General features: G+C 41.8%; 1 protein-coding gene across 1 annotated transcript in view; it reads right to left on the reverse strand.

The window, feature by feature from the left end:
* Positions 1 to 5963: 5963 nt before the first annotated feature.
* Positions 5964 to 19965, reverse strand: part of ALDH7A1 (aldehyde dehydrogenase 7 family, member A1) — a 42498-nt gene continuing 28496 nt past the window's right edge. Inside the window, exons 10-17 of the mRNA XM_012664297.1 lie at positions 18213 to 18307; positions 16219 to 16303; positions 15093 to 15199; positions 12622 to 12738; positions 11389 to 11486; positions 11106 to 11179; positions 7533 to 7608; positions 5964 to 6232 (exon numbers count right to left, since the gene is read on the reverse strand). Coding sequence (XP_012519751.1) covers positions 6178 to 6232; positions 7533 to 7608; positions 11106 to 11179; positions 11389 to 11486; positions 12622 to 12738; positions 15093 to 15199; positions 16219 to 16303; positions 18213 to 18307 — 707 coding nt within the window. The 3' untranslated portion in view covers positions 5964 to 6177. The remainder of the gene's footprint in view (positions 6233 to 7532; positions 7609 to 11105; positions 11180 to 11388; positions 11487 to 12621; positions 12739 to 15092; positions 15200 to 16218; positions 16304 to 18212; positions 18308 to 19965) is intronic.

Consider the following 19965-nt stretch of genomic DNA (forward strand, 5'->3'; position numbering starts at 1 on the left):
AAAAAACAAGCAGCAGCACCTGGCGCAGAGCCCAGTTCCTACTTCGTGGACAAACAACCAGGCTGCTATGAATCTCCCACTGCGTAGCCACACAAACAGTTGTGTGCTGTCCTCCCACAGCGCCTGCAAGGCTCCGGGAAGGATGGCCCTCCAGGGGGAGGCTGCACTGAGAGCGCCTCAATCAAGATGAAAAGGAAACCATCCCAATAAACACATTTTGGATTTTTCTTTTTTTAAAAAAAAAGACACTGACAATAACTACCCAGGGCTGGCAGAGGAGTGGGGAAATTGATACCCCGACCTCTCTTTTCTGCTCTGATTTTTTACTACCAGCCAAACACAGTCAAAGGCCAGAGGACAAAGGAAGCCCAGATGAAGCAGTCCATAGAGATCAGCCCCTAAAGACACACTGTAGGAGAGAGAATGTTGAAGATGGATCTGGAAAGGCAAACCCAGTCTGGCCAGCATGCTTTCCAGAACATTCCACGTATTTGCTAAAGACATCATTGGTTTCTGCAACTTGAAACAAAGAAAACAAATGGATACACACGAGTACAGATAAGAATGAAGTTCAAAGAGGTTATGTTAATTTCTGAAGGTCACATAGCTAACATGTGTGAGACTCTAAAAAAACTTAAAGAAATGTAAAAGACCACAGAATTAAATCTATCCAGTGTACGTGTGTATAGAAACAGATACGTATACCAATTACTGAATCAGAATACACAGCTAAAAGCAGATCCTAAAAGAGGCATCAGTGGGGAACAGGACAACTCATTCATCTAATTAGGGGTGGAGGAATCAGGTATTTGAAGGGGAAATCAATTAGATAAATCACATACCCAAATTACAAATGGATTAAAGACTAAAATGTCAATACCATAAAACATTTGTAGACATTTTCAATAGAAAACACACACACACACACACACACACACACACACACGAAAACACCATAACTTCCCTAACATTTTAAATCCAGATGGGAGAGATTTTTTTCATTTCCTCTAAAATAATCATTGTCAGAAAGCTTCTGCAGGATATGCTCCAGCAAAAGAAGAGTATAAAGCAATAAAGAGGAAAACACAGGATCCAGGGAACAAGAGGCTCTAATATAGAAGAGCAGCAAAGGAGAATCCAACTCTTACACTTGGGCAGCAGCCGCGGAGAGCAGTCAAATGGAAGCAGTGGGACAAAGGGCACTCAGAGAGTTGATTCCAGAAAAAAACAAAACAAACTGAAACTAATACTGAGTAACTGGAAAATACTGCAGGCACGTGACAAAGATAATTCAAACATTTGGAAATAATTAGTAATAGATATATTCCACCTATATGAAATAGTCAGATTTACCACAGAGACAGAAAGCAGATCAGTGGTTGCCAGGGACTGGGATTAGAGAGGAACGGGAATGACTGCTTAACAGATACAGGATTTCCTTTTAAGATGACAACGTTCTGGAAGCTAGATAGTGGTGATGGTTGCACAACTTTATAAATGTACTAAATATTACTGAATTGCACACTTTAAAATGGTTGAGTTTTATGTTGTATTTTACAATTTAAAAAGAAGAAAACAGATACAAAGCAAATTAAGCAACAGGAGGGGCAATTATTAACTCCAGGGAAAATAAAAGATTATACAAGAGAGTAGAAATGATTATTAATTCACTCCTTGGCTTAGTTGTCTTTGCATATCATAAATAATGGTCACAGATTTAACCAAAATCTGTAATATTAACAGATTGGAGGAATGCAGGTAAAAGAAGGTATATGTTTGGGAAAGTGGTAATAAAGTTAATTAATCCTCACCTACCACATCAAGAAGTCACCAGACAATATCTAAATTGATAAACTGAAAGATAGTGGTACAAGCTTATTAGTTAGAAGTATGGAGGTAAATAAGAGAACAGCAGAAAAGGTGAGGGTGGTTGCTCCAGGTGGGAATCAGAGGTGGGTGGAGTGGGAGGGAACGTGAACTGCTAGTTTTTATAAGCATTCTAGTCCTCTTTGAATTTTTAACTGTGTACAAGTATTATACACCTTAAAATTCTTAAAAAAATAAAAAGCAGAGGGACATATTTGTAACCTAACTTTCTAAACTTAAATTCAAAAACCTGTAAAAGATCAATCGACTTGACTGTATGAAAAACCCAAAACCGCAACACATCAAAAGGTATCCACAGTTTCTGGGACTGGAGAGGAACGGCAGCCGCCTTGGTGCTCATTCTCCACACATCGTCTTTAAAAATTCGAAGACCCTAGCTCTCTGGGAGGCCGAGGCGGGCGGATTGTTTGAGCTCAGGAGTTCGAGACCAGCCTGAGCAAGAGCGAGACCCCGTCTCTACTAAAAATAGAAAGAAATTAATCGGAAAACTAAAAATACATAGAAAAAATTAGCCGGGCATGGTGGCGCATGCCTGTAGTCCCAGCTACTCGGGAGGCTGAGGCAGGAGGATCGCTTGAGCCCAGGAGTCTGAGGTTGCTGTGAGCTAGGATGACGCCACGGCACTCTAGCCCGGGCAACACAGTGAGACTCTGTCTCAAAAAAAAAAAAAAAAGAAATCGAAGACCAACAGACAAAACCAAACATGAGCAGTGCGTGGTAGGGGCGGTAAGTACGAAGAGAACAGAAATTGCAGAAATGGTCACCAGCACAAACGTCTTCAGCCATCAGGCAGACGAAATCAACAAGGGAACCAGCGTGAACAAGCGAGTCCGGCCAGGTCCAAGAGAATGGGGTGGGGACCACAGGAAGCGAAAAGCTTGAGTCCCTAAAACTGCTGAATCGGAGACACTGCAAAACATCCCAAACCAGCTGTCCCGTGGGCAACCTTTGCTAGAGTGAAGGACGCAGGAGGGTCTGGAAGCGCCAGGGAAGAGAGGAAGAGGAAGGACTGAGCCTCCTCCATCCCGGCAGCATTCCCAGGAGGCAGAATGCCACAGAGAGGGGTGTGGTCGCAGAGCCGGTGAGAGAGGGTGATCAACAGACTCCCCAGAAGAGAGAAGAGCGAAGCGGCATTCCGGCGTTCGACTTCCTTCGAGAACACCGCCTCCCCTCCACGCGCCGTCGTCATCCCACAGGGGCAGCCGGGAGCCAGGCCTGGCCCTCCCGCCTGCGCCAGCATCTAGGGCCGCTCCCCACATCCACGGGGCGGCTGGGCATTGTCAGCAGCAGTGGCTAGGACACAGGATTTAGGAGGCGGTGGCAAAGTCATAAAATGCTCAATATCACCAGCAATGAGCACTGTAAGACTCCTCACACCTCCAAACACACAGCAAGTCATAACCCAAATGTACACTTTAACTTTTTTATTTCAGCATATTAGGGGGGTGCAAATGTTTAGGTTACGTATGTTGCCCTTGGCCCACCCAGAGCTTCAAGCGTGTCCATCCCCCACATGGTGCGCATCGCACTCATTATGTTTGCATTTACCCATCCCCTCCTCCCCCTCCCACCTACCTGACGCCCGATGAATGTTACTCCTGTATATGCACTTAGGTGTTGATCACTGAAACCAATTTGCTGGTGAGCACATGTGGTGCTTGTTTTTCCATTCTTGGGATACTTCACCTAGTAGAATGGGTTCCAGCTCCATCCAGGAAAATACAAGAGGTGCTATATCACCGTTGTTTCTTGTGGCTGAATTGTAACTCTCATGGTTACAGATATTATTAACAACAAGCACTTTGTACTTGCTAACTCAGTAAAAAGAACAAAGAGAAACAATTTAAGACAAAACATTTTAATGAACATTATGACAAAAATGAGTCCTTGTTTTGCTAAAAACATGTAAAAAATTATGAATTTGTTTCAAAGAAAGCTTTCAGAATCAGTTTTGCCTGAAATCTGTAACTCGGGTGAGAGCTCCCGCCCACCCTCAGCACTTTCTCCCTGGCAACACCTCTCAAGAGGGCCGTCCTCAGGACTGGCTTGATTCATGCTCAGGGCTGATAACGGCATGTCTAGGTAAACGCTTCACAGCTGGCCATGGAACACAGTATGAATGCCTTTCCTTCCCTGATACATGTGTAATTGCTTAGTTTTTCATTTGCTTGCTTCTTGGGGTCATAATTCAACCCCAAACTTTTTGCCAGTTGTCCAAATCTCTCCATATCCTGATGTATCAGGTTGTCTGCAAATGCCATCTTATAACCAACTCGATGAACTCCCATGTTTTTTATAATCTTTTCCCTTAACTACTTGATCCTTTGAGTTGTTTCCCAAAAAATGATGGACTCAAATTTCAGGCCTCAAGTGATCCTCTCTCCTGGACCTCCCAAAGTGCTGGGATTATGGGTGTGAGCCACCACACCAGGCCTGAAATGATGGATTTTCTACAAGACAAAGGAGTTGGATTCTGAAGGCCCCAGGGCAAACCTCCTGGTGGCAAGATCCTGCATCCCGCATAACCTGCCCCCCATGTATGCAGCCCCTTGCAAGACCTGCCCCACGGCACACAGTCTCTCCTTGAAAAGTCCACGATATTCCTTAGTCGGAGAGAAGGATTTGAGGCAGCTTCTCCCGTTCTCCTGAGAAGACGCATGTCATATTAAAGATTCCTTTCTTCCTTGGCAATCTTTGTCGTCTGAATAATTGGATTTTTCTGTGACGAGCAACTGGACCTAGACCGAAACCCCCTTGTGGTTTCGACAACCATCGCCTTCACGGTCTGCTGCCCTGGTCCAAACTGGCAGGAGGAGGGGGTGGTGGCTGCCATGCAGAGGGGATGAAGTGCCAGGAAGACAGGAGAACAGGGGCCTCTGGACGAACCAGTCCAAAGTCTCCTGCGCAGCCTCTCAACGCGAAGGGTCAGCGCTCAGCGAAGAAAAAGTGGACTTTCCCCAGTTCCCCGTGAGTACCTGCCCTCACTACACTGAGGGGACTGTGGACAAGCAACAACTAAAGAAGAAAATGGTCTGTTTCATAGAGTGTCTTTTGTTCTTTTGTGTCGATGCCCAGTAATGGGAATGCTGGATCAAATGGTAGTTCTACTTGTATCTCTTTGAGGTATCTCCACATTGCTTTCCACAGAATACATGAGTGGAATAATAAAATGTGGTATATGTATACCATAGAGTACTATTCAGCTTTAAGAAACAATGTTGATATAGCACCTCTTGCATACTCCTGGATAGAGCTGGAACGCATTCTACTAAGTGAAGTATCCCAACAATGGAAAAAGCAGCACCACATGTACTCACCAGTAAATTGGTATTAACTGATCAACACATAAGTCCACATATAAAAATGACATTTACTGGATGTTGTGCAGGGGGGAGGAGGGGACGGGTATATGCATATACAAAGAATGCGGCGATGCGCACCATCTGGGGGATGGACACGCTTGAAGCTCAGACTTGGGGTGGAGGGGAAGGGCAACATACGTAACCTAAACATCTGCTATACCCCCATGATATGCTGAAATAAAAAAAAAAAAAAAGAAAGAAAGAAAGAAAATGGTCTAAGCTTGCCTAAGAAATCCAGAAGTACTTTCAGGAGAATTCTACATGTGTCGTTTTGGCCTCAGAGTCCTTGGCCGGTGGCAGGTTCTAGGTTGGAGCAAAATCCGTGTCTACCCTGCAAATCTCTTCCAAGATGACACAGCCATCATGAGCAAGAGCAGTAACTGGTGGTCAGTGCCTGTTGTCACTTTAAACACAGCGTGTTGTTCCACATGAATACCACGCGATGGTCCTCAGCATACGAGGGACGCACCTCCCTTTCAGTCACACCCTTTCCAATGCATGCCAGAGGCGGGTGACGTGAATCAAAACTCACCTAAGAATTCTTCACTTGCTCAGAGGACCCTCTGCATCTACTGCAAAACATCCTTTTTCTTCTCTCTTCTGTATTTTCCCAAATTTCTACCCTGGCATGTACTATTCTTTCTAATTATAAAATAATCGTCCACTTTTTAAATAACCATGTATATCTAGTGACATAAAAATCCATCCAACCCATTTTTTAGTAAATATGGCTATGTTATGACAATTTTATTTTGATTTTTAAAAAATGCGTCTCTTGAATTACTTAGGGCTTTGGGTCATAGAGGATTAGCCACTGTCATATTCAAAAGGATGCATTTATTCTAGGCAAATCTTAATTTTCTTTATCTTCTTCAGAAGCAGCTGTAGGAATCCCTAGAAGACTGAGTAATGTCCATCTAAAACACCGTTACTGAAACTTGATTCCTTGGGCCAGAGGAAGGTCCTTACTGTAGTTGATGGTACTAGGGGGAAAAACGTGAACAAAAATTAATGATAGCATATACATAATATAGACTATTTTCACGTCATGAAAAAATGCAGCAGATCTGTACATATTAACAAGGTAAACTGTCCAAGTTAAATGTTGGTAAAGAAAAAAATTTAAGATACAAGACAATGTTAGTATGGATCTAGTTTTATAAAAGAAAAAAAAGAGAAACAAAAATCCAGAAAGATACACATCATACACGTTATTCACAGTTTTTCTTTTGAGTAGGCACAAGAATATGGGGTCTGTCACTTTCTTCTTTATCTCTTAATAACTTGTATTGAATTATCAGGGAAAACACAGATATTCTCATTTTGATAGAAATAAAATAAGAAAATATAAAAGTTTAGAAAATAAAAGCTTCTCTAGTAACTAGTCACTTGCTCTTTCTCCTGAGAGGAAAAGTAGAGCCATTAAATGGGCTCTAGAAAAACCGCAGCTAAATGTGTCTACGTTTCTGGCTCTCGAGTGCATGAGAAAAGTAAAAGGCATAGAACCGACTCCAAAGACTGGGAAGCCGGCAAAGGGTGTGTGCATGTTGGAGACGCCTAACAAGCCGTAGCCAGAAGCACCTGAGAACTCCTGACAGGAATGCTGTCGTGGGGACACTGAGGCAGCAAGGCTGAGGACCCGTCCACGGCAAATGGCACGGGATGGCTGTCTCTCGGCTCCTCACCCAGTGCTCTTCCTACAGCGTGCCACCGCATGGACCTGATCCCACAGACTCTGCTTTATTACACTTGGATAACAGCTATTTCTACCCAAGGTAGGAGGGGGATAGACTAAAAGTATGAGAAACAAGTCCTGGTCAAAACCTCTCAGAAGCAGGCTCCTCCGCCAGCTACGCCCATGCTGGGTGAACCGGCTAGTCCACCTCCAAGGGTCCCGCTCACGGTACCCCAGCCCCTCCCCCCTCCCTCCCTCGTCCCCGGCTTCCCAGTCTGCAAGGGTGGCCGCCCATTCTGGAGCAAATGAAAGGACAGCTTCCTCCGCTTTCCCCTGCTGGCCGAGCCTGCGGGTCCTGCGCCTATCCACCTCCTGGATAGAAACCACGGATGAAACAGTTTAGGGTTGGGTGCTGGCCACTAGCTGAGGCTGGACAAGAAGGCTAGAAAAATAACAGGACAAAACAGATGCTCTGAGGAGACAGCTGTGGAATGCTAGAAAAATAAAATCAAGACAAACTGTCGAAGACAGTACAGACAGTAGAAGAGTATAAAAACACATTCCCAGTGGCTTTAGCCCAAACTCGTCTTCCCAAAGCCTTTTCTTACCAAGTAGATCTTCTCATGTACTGTTTCCAGGCATCACTGCCGGACTCCCTGCCACCGCCAGTGTGCTTCTCTCCTCCTAGAAAAATACAGAATGATCTCACATCTTTCGAGCAGTTTCTTCCTGTGTGGGGTCCTACTCAGTGTCACTGAAATGAAAACATCGAGAGGAGACCACAAGGCTGGCACAGTGGCTCACGCCTGTAATCCCAGCACTCTGAGAGGCTGAGGTGAAGGAACACTTGAGGCCAGGAGTTCAAGACCAGCCTGAGCAACACAGTGAGACTCTATCTCTACAAAAAATAGAAAAATTTGCCAGGTATGGTGGCGCACGCCTGTAGTTCCAGCTACTCAGGAGGCTGACGTAGGAGGATGGCTTGAGCCCAGGAGTTTGAGGTTGCTGTGAGCTCAGATGACGCCACTCACCACACACTCTAGCCCAGGCAACAGAGCGAGACTCTGTCCCCCCAAAAAAAGAGCGACCACAGCCACCTGACCACTTACTTTACATTTAGCCCACAGAGACCAAAACACACAGAAAAAAGGAACTAAGAGGGAAAATAAAATATAAAGAATTAAGAGGAAATAGAAATACAAGAGGAAGAAAACCTTAAAAAAAAAATTAGACTAAGGTTTTAAGAGTAGAAACCTCTAGATGGTGGAAAAAATTTCATTTTCTCATTTATGCATCTCTAAATATCCTACTTTTCTACTATACCTTTATCATTTTATAATAAAATATTTTAAATGCTATATTAATATGCTCAGAGAGGTTACAAGAAGGTAATGATTCCATAAAACAAGAAAAGGATACTATTAAAAAGTGTGCCATCAAAGTACAAGAAATAAGTCTTGGTGATGTTTTTAACAATAGCAGAGGGGAAAAAACTCAACAGAAGAATTAAAAGAAAAATTTGAGGAAATCTCCCATATAGATAACAAAAAGACTAAAGAGAGGGAAAATAGGAGGAAAAAGATAACAAAATTAGACAATCAATCTTCAAGAGACTACATTCAAATGATAGTTCCAGAAATTAAAATAGAGAAACAGATGGGGGAAATCATCAAAAAAACCTCTCAAAAGAAAACTAAGCCAGGCGTGGTGGCTCATGTCTGTAATCCTAGAACTCTGGGAGGCTGAGGCGGGAGGATCGCTCGAGGTCAGGAGTTCGAGACCAGCCTGAGCAAGAGCAAGACCCCGTCTCCACTAAAAATAGAAAGAAATTAGCCAGACAACTAAAAATATATATAGAAAAAATTAGCCGGGCTTGCTGGCACATGCCTGTAGTCCCAGCTCCTTGGGAGGCTGAGGCAGGAGGATCGCTTGAGCTCAGAAATTTGAGGTTGCTGTGAGCTAGGCTGATGCCACCGCACTCTAGCCCAGGCAACAGAGCGAGACTCTGTCTCAAAAAAAAAAAAAAAAAAAACTAACCAAAACTTCCTAGAACTCAAAACCATGAGTCCTAAGACACTAATGAGGCCACTGATTGTCCCAAAAAGTCTTAATGAGATCTCCACTGAGGCACATCATTATGAAATGTTAGAACTAAATAGTAGACCCAAAAATTTCTGAAAGAGGAGAAAAAAACAATCTGAAATCAAAATAGAAATAGACTTTTCAACTGCAATACTGGAAACCATAAGACAAATGAGTAATGGCTTCAAAATTCTGAGGACAAATTATTACAAACTGTGCAAAAAAAGCATAGAAGGTACAGTCAGTTCTCACTTAATGTCATCAGTAGGTTCTTAGAAACTACGACTTTAAACGAAATGATGAATAAACAAAACCAGTTTTACCAGGGGCTAATTAATACAAACAAAAGCTAAGTTCCAGCAGCATATTTCTGGTCTCACAGAAACATCGCCACACTTCTTAAATAAAGACCCCAAACACTTCTAATATTATCTGAGGACCTGCTGTATAACAGGCTGCCTTGTAAGATCGCTGGCATCTGAAAACTTGGGTGGTAAACAGTATCCCCGATACTAATATAAAACTTTCCTTAAATGGTAAGGGTGGCTCACTGAGCCTAAACTGTTTTTGTACAACAATGAGGTTTATGCTCAACACCTGCTTTTGTTCTGAGAGTCTGGAATTTGGGTATGTGCTAGGCAGAGGGTGCCTACATGACTAGCCCCCAGTAAAAGCCTTGGGCACTGAGTCCAATGAGCTTTGCTGGCAGACAACATTTCACACACGTGGTCACAACTCGTTGCGGGAGGAATTAAGCACATCCCGTGTGACTCCACGGAAGACTCTTAGACGTCTGTGCCTGGTTTCCACCAGACCCCACTCCATGCAATAATGTCGTATCACATGTTAAGAAGATACAGGAAAAGAGAAGGAGGGTTTAGAAAGATTATCGTAACAGAGGGTTGATACATAATGTCTAAAGCTGTCAAGGAGAGAGCAATGAAAGCGCACTATTTAGAAAAACTGAGATAAATTCAAGGTAAATTTACTTTTTTTTTAGTCTGAAGAATCTCAAAGCAGCCTTTTGGGAAAGAGGTGTAGGCAGAACTGCTTTTCCATTAGAAGACTTTCTCAAAATTCTTGAAATTAACAATGAAAGTTCAAACCAAGAATAGTCAAATGGAGAAAGCAGGCATGGGTTGGAAACAGGGATTAGATGCCTATAGAAGGAGCAGACAGACTCTCTTACTTTCAGGCAACTGGACAGAGGGGACAGAGGTGAGGCGCTGGACTAAACACAGACTTTTGGCAAAGTCTTTACACCCAATAGTAATTGCAGTGCTTGGTCTAAAAATATTAATATAAAAGAATGTCACTGAGTATATAAACTTTTACAGGTATTAATGCATATTTGTTTTCTTTCTATATCTAAAAACAAGGCAATCTGTTTTTACTATACTTCGGATCATTTATTATTATTTTTATTTTTTAGAGACAGGGTCTCACTATGTTGCCCACACTGGCCTTGAACTCCTGACTCCACGCAATCCTCCCACCTAGGCCTGCCGAGTAACTCGGACTATAGGCATGTGCCACTGCACCCAGCCTTGATCATTTTGAATAAGTAAAACTTAATAAAAAATTGTTGGGAAGAGTTTGTTTGTTTTTTAAACTATTACCAAGTTTAAGCATTAATGACACATAGCTAATTAAGAGCAATTAGGAGCAGGGCCCAGTGGAAAGAAACAACTTAGAATTTTATCTAGTGACCGATAATACGTTTAACACTTATTATACCTGCTTTGCAAATTAAAATCAGAATATTTCATGTAAAATGCTCTGGCTTTGAAGCAGGGATCCTTAATCTTTTTGGGGTCTTAGATCCTTTCCCCAGAAAACAGATGCCACCATTTCAGGGGTTCGCATATCTCAGGTTAAGAGCCTCAGCTCTGATCTGACGCTGCATCTGAGAAGAAAATGCAGGACTCCGGGCGATAACTTTGAATATGGAATGTAAGCTCTTTCAGGCATGCTAGATCAAAAAAGGTTATTTCAGAATGTAAGTAGTGTTTCCGTTTCTTGGTCAAGTCTTTCTAAAAGTTACTACTGCTTTTCCTTTGCTGCCCAACATGAAAAAGGAGAAATGATTCTCTACATACCAAATGCACCTCCAATCTCAGCACCACTCGTTGGAATATTGACGTTTACGATGCCACAGTCAGATCCTTTAGGCCTGTGTAAGAAGGGAGGCATGGCAAGAGCAAGGGACAGACGATTAAAACAAAATAAAAATGAACACAAATAAAAAACCTGAACACAAACTCCAAAGATTCTCAATGCTAAAAAATGGATTTTCAACTAGATGGCTTCATTCTTTTAAAGTCCACTCACCACATAAATCAGAATTATATATATTTTCAAAATAGACAAATAAAGTTGTACCCAAGCCAGCGGAAGATTCTACCCAAATCTTTGGTGAAAATGCTACTTGAAAGTCCCTGTTTTACTTCATTATTCCATGCAAAGACCTCTTCTTCATTCTGAAAGGACAGACATTGGAAGCTGTTAGATGTTACAGTGTTCAGACCAAAGTTCACTGATGTTAAACTCATTTCTTAAGATGTACCAGTATAATTTTAGTGCACAAAAAAATACTGAAGAGTCAACAGCTTACGAATTATGTTTCTCATAATTTGGACCACATATAATAAGTAAAGCATTTGGTGTTTTCCCTCTAATTATACTTTGGGAAACAAAAGATTAGTATATTCTTCCCTCCATTCAAGATACTATATATAACGGCTAATATTTATCCAGTGCTTATTGCTGCAACATACTAATCTAAGCACTTACCATGCATTCAGTTATTTAACCCTCACCCTATAACACAAGCTTTATACTATCCCCAATTTATAGACTGGGCAACTGAGGCCCAGAGAGGCTAAATAATTTGCTTAAGAGCTCACAGTCACACACACACACACAACACAAAACACGAAATTATACTCTCTAGTCCCTATGTATGAAACAATGAGAGACAATTTAAAGCAAGATATAAAGAAATGCAATCATATAATTGCAACAAGGTGCAATTTTCACTATCCTTTAACTGTGAATAATGGCACATTCAAATCTTGATTCAATCTCTGCAGTTGCAAAACTAACCCTAAATATTTGCGGGCAAGGATAGGGCCCATCTCATGCCAGGGAATGAGACCTTCTAATTATCTTCACCTTTTAAAACCTCCATAGCCTGTCCTCTAATGCAGTTTGTAGCTGTAGGTCTTTAGATTGCCCCCACATCTCATTTTGTCTGCTGACACCACACAGCACTCAGGCCATCAAATCAGCCAGTCCCCAAGTTTTGGAGAAGCTGCCTCTGGCCTACCGAGCTCAGAATAAGGTTACACGAGACGAGAGCCACATACTCCATGAACTCCAACACTGTCCACTGCCCACCCCGGCTTCCCTGGCAGCTAACTTGGCATGCTTCATAGTTTTCAAGTGTTATCTCATCATATTTTATTCTGAACCTTCAAATTTCTACTACTCACATGACTTTCTAAAACCTTCCTAAAAGCTAATTGAGTAAAATTTAATACACCTTCATTTTCCCCGTCTTATCATTTATTTCAACATGAGACAAGAGAAAGGAGAAACAGGATCCATTTTTACCTTGAATTTAAAGACGTAGAGAATTGGAGCGAAAGTCTCTGTGTGCGCAATGGACGCGTCATGGGTGAGGCCCGTCACGATCGTCGGTTCTACGTAATTTCCAGGGCGACCCATAACCTTACACACAGAAATGAAATAAAAACAAGGAAAGCACTTTGTTTTCTAGTACTTGGGGTCAGGGGACACAATCTTTGCCTATACTTACGAGAAAAAAATAAACAGCATTTATAGGTGAATTATTTCTCCAAAATAACTTCCTCTCGTGAATGAAAACTGTCCCTTCCTCCTATTGGTTCTAATTTAGTTGGTCAGAGGGAAATAGAGAAAAGGCAGAGTGGGGGTGGAGAGCCATACCAGGTGTCACACCAAGTTACGCTGAAAAACACTGTTGCAAGTGGTTATTTTAAAATTTATGTCATCTTAAAATAGGAAATCTATACCCATTGTATGATAGATTATATCCCCCCAAAATCCCATAAATTGAAGCTCTAATGCTCAATTTGACTACATTTGGAAATAGCACCTTTAAGGAAGTAATTACAGTTAAATGAGGTCATAACGGTGGGGTCTTAGTCCAATTACAGGACAAGGGTCCTTATCAGAAGAAGAAAAGACACGGGAGATCTCTCCCCCTATCTCCGGAAAAGGTCATGTGAGGACATGGTGAGAAGCAGCGTCCACAAGCCAGAAAGAGAAACCAATCCCACCAACCAATCCCATAATCTTACACTTCAAGCCTCCAAAACTGTGAGAAAACGAATTTCTGTTGTTTAAGCCACCAGCCTGTGGTATTTCATTCATTATGGCAGTCCAAGCAGACTAACACACATTGCACAAAACCAAAAACTCCAAAGGGGTATGCTACAGACACTCTTTTAGCTTTGCGCTGTGGCAGTATCATATCCGAGGTGCTATTGTTGCAAATACACACTCTCTTAACCAACCTCATGCGACCAAATTACTAGATCATCTCCACTTAACTAACAGCTGCCTTTCCTCCTACAAAATATTCTGGTGCCCACAGGAAGTGGCTTTGGCTGGTGGGTGACTCCCCAACATGCCCCACGATTCTGCTCTCACCCTGAGTTGTATGTTTACCAGCATCAACTACATTTACTCTTGTGAACTAAAATAAAATTTTAAGGCTCACCTCCCCCACCGACTGACTAAATGGACCCCCTTGTGCCCAAAGGAATATCCTAAAACTAAATTGCCTGCCAGGAGGAAGGAGGTCAGACATGCCTCATCATGCCCCCCTCCCTTCTTGGGGACATCCTTGTAGCCCATTAACAGGCCTAAGGCTATGCAAGACAAACCTGCAGGTCCTCAATTTACACAACAAATCTATGTCCAGTGGCTTATCTCTGATAAAGAGCTCCTTATGTTGAAACATGCCAAGCCTTTAGACAAAGCTTCATGTCTTTAACCAATTACAGGCCAAAGAATCTTTAAACCCACCTATAACCTGTAAGCCCCCACTTCGAGATGGCCCACCTTTTTGGGCCAAACCAATGTATGCCTCCCACGTATTGATTTGACTTTACCTGTAACCCCTGCCTCCCTGAAATGTATAAAACCAAACTGTAACCCAACCTCAGCGAGTCCACTTGCTCAAGGCCTCTTGGGCGTGGCCCGGGTCATGGTCCTCAAATTTGGCTCAGAGTAAATCTCTTTAAAATTACTTTAGAGTTTGGTCTTTTTTTCCGTTGACACTCTCAATCCTGTGTGTGGCAGCTGTACTTGTTATCGTAATGCCATATTGCATTATGTAACATGTAAATATTGGGACACAAAGGGAAAAAGCTATTTCCATCAAGATTAAGTTGAATGCTGTAGACAAAACCCATTATAAGAAAAAAATACACAAATACACATACATACCTTTGTCCAGTTAGATGCGGGTGTACCGATGTTAAGAAAGATCCTGCTCTCAGATTGCTTTGCAAGAGACTCAAGTCTCAGTGAATTTTAAATTAAGTGAAACTAAATTATAGATAATAATACATTATAGGTATGGCTTATGCAAATGTGAAGACGATAAGTTCCTATCATACATGAAAGAAAACATCTGGGCCGTACACAAATTTTATTATATGAGCTAAATTAAGACAAAATTTGGTATCTATTTTTTTGATTCCCTATCTTAACTGACTTTCTTAAAATAACCAATACATATAGATTCCAACTGCTCCAAATACAAAGTCTTCTACTGTACCATGAAAAGGCGGTCTCCTTTCCATACAAATTTTTAGGGACCCAATTCAAAGTCAATCAAGAAGACTCTTGAGTTTTTTGTGTGTCCTCCCAGAAACGTCGCATGCATTTTCTGTTGTCATGCTTTTAAAATGTTTATTTCCCCTTATAATAGATGAGAAAAGTAGGATGCTTTCCCTACTTTACCCAGAGCCCTGCTTGTGTCCAAGGGAAAGAAAGGAAAACGCTACCACAACTGATCTCAGAGCTTTCCTTACCTTGCCCCCATAGACCACTGTGCCACCTTCTTTCTTTGCTTCCTCCACTGCTCCAAGAAACATGCTCACTGCCTGTTTGGTGTGGAGTGGCCCATAGAGAACGTTAGCTGGAGAGAGAAAAGGAATGCTCTTCATCTTGTCCGCTGTAGTGGGAAGGCAGCCGAGCCGCAGATAATATGCAAATGAGCGGGTGTGGCTTTGTGCCCATAAACTAACAGAAATGGGAAGGGCCAAATCTGTTTGCCAATCCCTGGCTTGAGGAACAGCTGTCAATTAATCAGAGCACTGCACTCAAAACACAGGATCAGTTGATTCATGCCAGCGTGACCATTCTCTAGGAGCGTCAGTCTCAGTACTGGCGCGCCATTCAAGGGGAGACTGACGCTGCCCTGTGTTATGACTGCTGGAAATTAGAGCATTGACAGTGACCCAGGGACAGAGGAAGAGTAAGATTTAGGCAGGGCTCTGTGAGGAAGCGGCATATTAGCAGAGCCAGCCACAGGAAGAGCTGGGTGAGGAACAGCAGGACAGAGCCTGTGTGCCTGGAGCACTGCGAAGGCTGGAGGGGGTGGGGCTCAGGAAGCAAGAGGTAAATGCACACAGGAGGGGGTTGCTCGGAAGGCAGGCAGGGCCGGAGGCAGACCGCAGACCAGAGGCAGACCGCAGACCACGAAGGATTGGGAGCCTGGTGAAGAGGGAATCCAGAGGAATCTAGGTTTTAGTCTAAAAGCAACGAGAAGTCACTGGAGTAGTCTTAAGCAGGAGAGTGAATTATCTGATTGCATTTTAAAATCACTCTGGCTACTGTGGAAGGCAGCAGTGGATGCAGGGAGGGTAACCTTCCAAGAGAGGGTGGGTGGTGGCTTGGATGAGGGTATCAGTAGTGAAAGGAGAAAAGCTCACCAAATCTCATCCGGCCAAACATCTCCTGGTCTCACCCACCAGCCAACACGAAGCGCCCACAGTCCTAACCTAGGAGCAGATGTCATCCCGAACAACCGACACTCTGTTTCATGTGCCCTCGGGCCTCCCAGGGAGAAAAACCTCCAGAACTCAGAAGATCAGAAACACTTTTACCACCACCTGTCACAAAGGAATATCTTTGAAAACAGAACCAGATACTCACAGTCCCACGGGTTCCCAACGCGAATCTGTGCGTAGGCCTTTTTAAGTCTATTTACAACCTCATCATGGATGCTTTCATGTAAAAACTGAGTGAAAAAAGAAACACGCAAGGGAATAGTAAAATAAATGTACAAATTTTAAAGCAATGAATAATTTTCTTAATAGTACTCATTAATAGTTCTGAATAGTTATTGAAATATAATCTCTGAAAACATAAGCAAACAGAAGTGAATTTTTAATTATATATTTTCTAATTTTACTATTAACTATTAATACATGAAAATGATTTCCTCTAGGTAGACATTAGAATAAAATTATAAGTCATATCTTTATCAAGTTCCTATAAGATCTATTTGGCTAAGTGTCACAGATCCATTATTCCTGTTTTTGTTTTAGAGCATTTGATGTCTTAATTAGCAGAGGGCCTCAGGTACACTTGTCCCACACTGTAACCCCGTCTGAACACAGAGCAACAGTCACGGCCACTGTGGGAAGCCACATACACTTAGCCTCAGGCCACATGGGTCTCCAGAGTGAGGCTCTTAATCAGACGAGGGCGACCTTTGCACTCTGGGTAGTTGTGAGGTCTGTGCTACGTTTTCAGTGGCAGAGGTGAACTCACCAAACCACCCATTCTCTGGGCTGACATCCATTCTCCAGGTGACAAATGAATTGACATTATGTCAATGGAGAACTAGTCATGGAGAGGTCTGTAGTACTGGAATTTTGTTTTATAGATTCCACTAATTGTCCCTATGGAAATCAACTTGGGCAATGACTAGTAGTATCCATTAATATCTAACATTAAATACAAAGCATGGCTATGTATATTTGCCCCAAGACAAAAAGGAAAAATAAAAGTTGGCTGAACAGAGAAATGTTTGGCTTTCATATCATTTCATATTTCACATGTGATTAAAGGTATAATCATTTGGAGTACCCGTTTCTTCCTTTGCTTTAATGTAATGTTTAATGTAATTTAATGTTTATGGTAAACAAATTCAATAAATTATAAATACTTTATGAACATTGTCAGATTTTTTGAGGACTTCAGCTGAGTAATGTAAAAATAAAGATTTTCATTTGTTGCAAAACACAGGAAAACATAAATATGAAAAGTGTGAGAAAGGTAAAGACTGAATTTTCATACATCTTTTATCTTATTCTAATTAATTTAGATTATGTTAATCTTATAAAGAATTTGTACATACTCATTGTGAATGAGGGCAGAAACCCAAAGCCAATGGCTCTGTAATTCAACTTTTTTGAATTACAAAAGGAAAATTCAACAATAAAAAGTGGCAAATGTACCTAATCAAAACTTATAATACAGTTATACCACAGTTTTCTATACCGTTAAGAGTCATGAAAATCCAGGTTGTACTTCATATTAAACTGAAATCCAGCTCAATATTAGAGATTAAAATTCCCAAACCCTACAATGAAGCTAAACCACATCTCCTTATATACACTTGATATTCATCTTTCCTATATGTACATATGCAGACTATATATTTATATAGAAAGAACACACACACACCCAGAGTCATTTGCTTTTTCAGTAAATCATGTCACTTTAAGATTTGAGGCCAAAAATTTAAATCTTTAAAATGTGTTACTACTTAAAATGTTTTTATAAAAGAGCAAGGCTACCTTTCAGCTAAATGTTTTAGAATTTTTCAATTTTTACCTTGTATTATTGTGTAAGTGACACCGGACTTTGTCCATATAGTTCTAAGAGTAGGACTGAAAACAGGTCTCATCTCCAATGAGATCCCTGTTAGCTTGGGGCAGGAAAAAAGGCAGATCACTGGTAGATTAACAACACCTGCCAAAGCACAGAAGGGAGACTAAAGACCACATATCTGCAAGCCACGTCTAGGGCAGACATCGTTCTAGCAATTCTTCTAAGACACCTCCCTAATAGCAGAATTTGTTTAAAAAGTGATGTTTGAAGAGCAGGACAATCTCACGCACCCATGCAGACAAACTCACCAGCCGCCTCGCAGTGGTGCACCTCTGGCCGGCCGTCCCTACGGCGGCAAAGAGAGCCGATGGAACTACTAAGCCGAGGTCCGCATCCTCGAAAGCTTAGAGAGGCACAAACATGCCCGTCAGTGCAGCAAAGTAGGCAGACAAGGACCTTATTAACTGGTATAAAACAATGCCTTTAAAAAGTGTGACACATGTACCCATAAATATGCAAAATATTATATATCAATAAAAGAAAAAATAAGTACAGTCAGAGAATGTGAAAACTGTTGTTATAAAGTAAGCATATTAACATCTCAGAGACGTAGACACATGTGTGTCGGGGGAGAGGCACATTTTTCTTCTAGGGAAGATTATATGAAAACAAAGCAATGAGCTCTATGAGCTTTACCCAAGCACAGAGGTAAATTGAGGCTCTCAGTCCTCTGACCTCTTCATCGTCCAGCTTTCAGCTCCTGACACAGACTGAGACTCCTCTGAATTTGCCTGCAGTCTCATCCCATGGCCTATTTTGATGTCAGCTTTTCTGGGCCCATAGATCATTAGAGAGGACAACATACCCCTCTGACCATGGCCTCGCTAGCAACATCTGAGCACTTGCTTGTATCAGGAGATTCTCTGTTGCTGCCCTACAGAAGCTTTTCCAAATCTTTGAAACACCTCTGCTCTCTACTCCTGCACCAGCTGACCTCACCTCATGGAAAAAAAATCTCAAAGCACTCCATCCAAGGCCCTTTGGCACTTCCTCAATGCAAAATCACTTCCGAATTCCTCTCTACTTTTATCTATTCCTTCCTGCACCTCTGTTCTCAGAAGGAAAAATCAGCATAATCTTTACAAAGTTAATCTTTCCACTTATATTATTTGTAATTCCTCCCTTCTTATACCTTCTAGAAACCTACAATCACAGTTCCCTCCTAGCATCCATGTTGTCCTTGCCAAGCCTCCTCAGGCTAGCATGATGGTTAAGAGGGTAGTTGGTGCAAACGGACCATAGTGTTTATCCATCTCCACCACTTTTTTAGTTGTACTATTTTAACCTTTATGCCTCAGTTTCCTCATCTGTAAAATGGGGTAATGATGCCTGCAGTACTAACAGATAGTAGCAAGGAGTTAAGGAAAGATCTGTGCTCTGATGCCAGGTTGCTGATACAAAGGTCAGCATTTGTCACTTCAGATACACAATCATTTTAAGTCTCAGAGTAACCTTCAATAAGATTAATAATGGTATCTTCTTCAGAAGTTTGTGGCGGGCATTAAATGAAATAATGCATACCAAACAGCCGAGCACAGTCCCTAGTAGACACCAGTGCTCACTAAATGCTAACCACATGTTTTAATGAAGTCTCTCTTTAGATTAGAAGTTCATTTGGAATGAACCTTTCACCATATACTTTTTATACCTCTGGTATAAATATCTAGGCATTTAAACATGATGACGAAGATGATGAGATGGCAATATAGAAATCAGCAAGCTTTGCTTTTTATCGCAAAAGCCATGCTTCTATTAAATCTCAACCTACTGATTTTCACTACATTATCCAGAAGTTAGACTATTTCCTTTTGTTACAAATTCAAACAATTAAAAAAGAGAATTAAGCAATCTTTTTTTTTTTTTTGAGACAGTCTCATTCTGTTGCTTGGCTAGAGTGCTGTGGCATCAGCCTAGCTCACAGCAACCTCAAACTCCTGGGCTCAGGCGATCCTCCTGCCTCAGCCTCCCAAGTAGCTGGGACTATAGGCATGTGCCACCATG

The sequence above is a fragment of the Propithecus coquereli genome, unplaced genomic scaffold (assembly GCF_000956105.1).
Source record: "Propithecus coquereli isolate 6110/MARCELLA unplaced genomic scaffold, Pcoq_1.0 Scaffold88, whole genome shotgun sequence".
In the NCBI taxonomy this organism is placed as follows: Eukaryota; Metazoa; Chordata; class Mammalia; order Primates; family Indriidae; genus Propithecus; species Propithecus coquereli.